At 31.6% G+C, this 3,879-nt stretch overlaps 1 protein-coding gene across 1 annotated transcript; it reads left to right on the top strand.

The window, feature by feature from the left end:
- Positions 1-1,623: 1,623 nt before the first annotated feature.
- Positions 1,624-3,273, top strand: LOC144998170 (CASP-like protein 2D1). Its single transcript, XM_078957990.1, has 3 exons — positions 1,624-2,244; positions 2,339-2,450; positions 2,824-3,273. Exons 1-3 carry the CDS (start codon positions 2,081-2,083, stop codon positions 3,082-3,084), a joined length of 537 nt encoding a protein of 178 aa, XP_078814116.1. The 5' UTR covers positions 1,624-2,080; the 3' UTR covers positions 3,085-3,273.
- The last annotated feature ends 606 nt before the right edge of the window (positions 3,274-3,879 follow it).

Here is a 3,879-nt window from a genome sequence, read left to right as displayed (position 1 = left end):
TGTTCATAACAGAGTAATGTTATCGTTGATTACCAATCATATTACCTTATTTTGAATAGGTTAAACAAGTTCAATAGTCAAATGTGTACAAAAAAACATGGTTACCTTAATGTGAATAAAGATCAAAGTTCGTTATCTTTCTAGTTCATTAACCTGAGCAGGACATGAGTAAGTTTCTAGATGGTTGTTGTTATAATGATATATGTGATCGATATATGAATACTAGGATGGACCTAATTACAAAACTTGGTGATATTGAAGAAATGGAAAGAGTATGGATTTGTCGCAAAAACTAAAATTAAATGGGTATCAAAGGGGATGAAAATATCAAAAAAATCACAATACGATTAATAGAAAAAGAGGCAATTATCTATTTGGGATACTATATAATTAACAATGACTAGATTACAAGAGGCAATTATCTATTTGGGATACTATATAATTAACAATGACTAGATTACTAGCCCAGGTAAAATAGCTTTTTTTTTCTAAAAAAAGTTTATAAAGAAAAAAAAATTAAAAAAATCCATGGGCCTTGATGCAACAAAAGATGTACTTATTTCAAGTGTTTAGATACGGATCAAATGATGTCGGTGGAGGAAAATTTTTGCTTTCAATAGATAAGTGATGTGGTATCGTGTGATGGATCCCGATGGGTATACGTTTATCATAAAGAAATTGAGTTAAAATAATCTACAAAGACAAAACACTCTCACAACTCACAAGTGATTTTTGACCAACAATCTTGTTTCTGTTTCTTTGGTGATGTTTTTATAACACCATCCGTCCCTCCTTGAAGTGATTTACAATGGCATAACATCCTACTACTTTTGTCATGATGTTTCTATAACAACATTCTAGTTGACATGTTTTTAACTTTATAAAATTTTATTGTTGTGGTTCTATTTTCGCTTTTGTTTTTATGGTCTCATTTTGTTTTTTTATATGTCTACTCCGGAAAAGTAGGTTGTTATTAATGAATATATTTAATTATTATTTCAGGTTTTTGACACCTTGGAACTTTGGAGTAGTTGATTCAGAAATTTGGGAAAAGCATTGATTTGCAATTTTGTAATGGTCACATATTTCCGGCCCCAAGCAAATTAGGAGCTGTCACAAAATCTAAATAATCAATAGTTCCGGTTCCATTTAGTGTGGAGTTGAAGAACCTTTATTGGAACACACATCAAAGTTTTGTTTTATTATTATTAACATAATCTATATAAAAACTAGTAAAAAGAATGGAGTTGGGTGAGATGTGATTTCACATCGAATTTAAATACTACATTAAACACTTGTGAAATGTTGACAAGTGCTAAACATGGTAATGGTGGTTGGGTTATTAAAGACCACCTTTATTAGTTATTACCATTTGGGAACTACACAAATTGCAGCCTCCACAGTAACAGTAACCTAACCATCAATATTCGAGTTCAAACCATCTTGTACAAAGTCATTACATAACATACACAAATCTCAATGCAGTAGATACAAATACAACTTACAGTACATATAAAATTATAACTCTCAATGCAATTGGTACAACTTACATGCGCCATATTAGTGCTCTTATAGCTCATCATAAAAGGGAACTCAACACTCGATATAGTGGGCATAGTGCTGTGGTAGCTCGGGGAAAGGGCCTTTCGGCCACTTGGAATCCATTATTGATTTCTTGCACTTTTTACCAACTTCAGATCATGATTCTTTGGCCCTAAAGAAAACCCTACAAATTCCCCAATTTTTAGATTCATTCATCCAAACAGATTCATAAACGAAAACCTTCTTTCTTTCTTTCACTCATTTTCATTCATATTCGCCAAGGTCACAACACCAAAGCTTGATCATTTTCCTGCACTGTTAACCAACCTCAAATCATGATTCTTTAGTCCATAGAAAACCCTAAATTCCCAGTTTTTTTTATTCATGCGCAATTTGATCTTGCAGACAGTTTCATCCCAAAAAAAAGTTGCTTTTTTGTACCCGTTTAACTTCGTCTTCTTGAAGTGAAAAGTCGGAATCTTGAGCATATTCTCAGTTTATTGTTGCAAATTGGAAGTGGGGTTTTCTTGGATTCAAAATGATGATTCTTGGTGAAAATATGAATACCCTTAAAGTCATAGATTCCTCGTTAAGGTTGTTTGTGGTTCCTCTAAGTCTTGGTTCTATGTGGTTGACTTTGACCAATCATCAAAATAACGAAATGTATGGCAAAATAGAGTTCAGTAATCTCAAGGGTCTCAAGTAATTATCCATCTCTTTGACATGTTTTAAATGACACCCATCAAGATTCTTGAAATATTCTGTTTATTTAATGAGATTTTGTGTTTTTTTACAGATTCTTGGTCAGCATTAGTACAATTTCTGCTGCGTATGCTGTGGTTGCTGTTGTTTCTTCATGGGTCAAGAACTTGATGAACAAAGCTTGGATCTTTTTTGTTTGCGATCAGGTTATATCTACATTATTTAAAATTTTGAATTATCCAATCGAGTTTGTCCAAGTGGTTAAAAGTTATCTAATAGAAGTAATAGAAGTTCTAGATCAATATATTTTATTCATAAAAGGTAAAATCGGTCAAATTAAAGGAAAAGTTATCTAATTTAAAAACAAGTTAAAGGTTTATGACTTTACGTTTAGATGTCTACAACATTCTATATTGTTTTATTAAAAATGTGGAAAAGTAATCTTTGGTACGAAAAAAAAAACAGAAAAAAGATAACAACCTACCAACCAAGTTTTAATTGATTTAAAATTTTACTCATTTTTTTTTAAATTGAAACATTCATGATAAATAATAGGCAAATTCTTTCAATCTTTTATAGGTGGTGGCATATTTGATGGTGGCAAGTGGTGGTAGCTTTGGGGAGATAGTGTATTTGGCATACAATGGCAACCCAAAGGTGACATGGAGTGAAGCATGCTCTTCATATGGAAGATTTTGTGGGAGATTAAATCTCATTTTGGCTCTTCATCTTATTGCTTTGCTTTGTTTCTTTCTGCTTTCTTTGATATCGGCTTTTAGGGTTTTCACAAGATTTGAACCTCCTCTTTCTTCCAAAGAAGTTGAAGGTGAAAGGATATAGATTTGTGCATTCATGGATTGTAGAGTTTTTCCTTTATTTTGGTCACTATGGTGTTTGACTTTGACTTTTCCTTATTGTGGTCTTATTATTGTAAAGATAAGTCGATGATTATAAGGTTTAGATTTGTATGGTGGTGTGTCTCATATCACATGTTTATCATGTTATGATTGACAATATAAAAATTTTAAAGCCTTTTACAAAATAGTTAATTTTGTTTTGAATGCACTGTGTTTACTATTTGTTTGTAGTTGTTGGTGGACATTAAAAAAAAAGATCCAAAAACTGGAGAGTTTGGAGATTCCGCATAAATTTACATTTGCTCCTGCTACCATTCTGAGAGTTTGGAATCATCTGTTTTTGATGATGTATGTGCTAGTAACTAAACAATAAAGACTAATCTTTTTTAATATCTTTATAATTAACTTACTTATGAATTATATTTATTAATTATTATAGAATAATAAGAAAAAGTGGGTAAAAGCTATTTAAGATAATTTCTTTTATTTATTGCATCCCATAGTCTGTCTACTTTCATATCATTCACTTCAAGAGAGTACATCAATGATGTTTGAATTTTGAATGCATAACATTATTGTAGCAAAAAGAATAGAATGCCAAATGGGACCCAAGATTTGGACAGATGTAAGTGGTATAATATGAGATATGGACCTCAAGGGGGAAGGTGTTGATCGGGATCATATAAGAAATTGATTCTGTAACCATGCCAAATGGACAACATCTCAATGTGGCCATATACAATTTTGGCAATTGATTTCAGAACATCAGGAGAACTAT

Source organism: Lactuca saligna, chromosome 5 (assembly GCF_052625555.1).
Source record: "Lactuca saligna cultivar CGN05327 chromosome 5, ASM5262555v1, whole genome shotgun sequence".
In the NCBI taxonomy this organism is placed as follows: Eukaryota; Viridiplantae; Streptophyta; class Magnoliopsida; order Asterales; family Asteraceae; genus Lactuca; species Lactuca saligna.
Note: the sequence above shows the minus strand (reverse complement) of the source record. Positions and strands in the feature narration are given on the sequence as shown.

Coding starts and splice junctions, on each gene's coding strand:
- LOC144998170 (XM_078957990.1), top strand. CDS start 2,081: ATGATGATTCTTGGTGAAAATATGAATACCCTTAAAGTCATAGATTCC. Junction 2,245..2,338: donor AGTAATCTCAAGGGTCTCAA/GTAATTATCCAT, acceptor GTTTTTTTACAG/ATTCTTGGTCAGCATTAGTA. Junction 2,451..2,823: donor TCTTTTTTGTTTGCGATCAG/GTTATATCTACA, acceptor AATCTTTTATAG/GTGGTGGCATATTTGATGGT.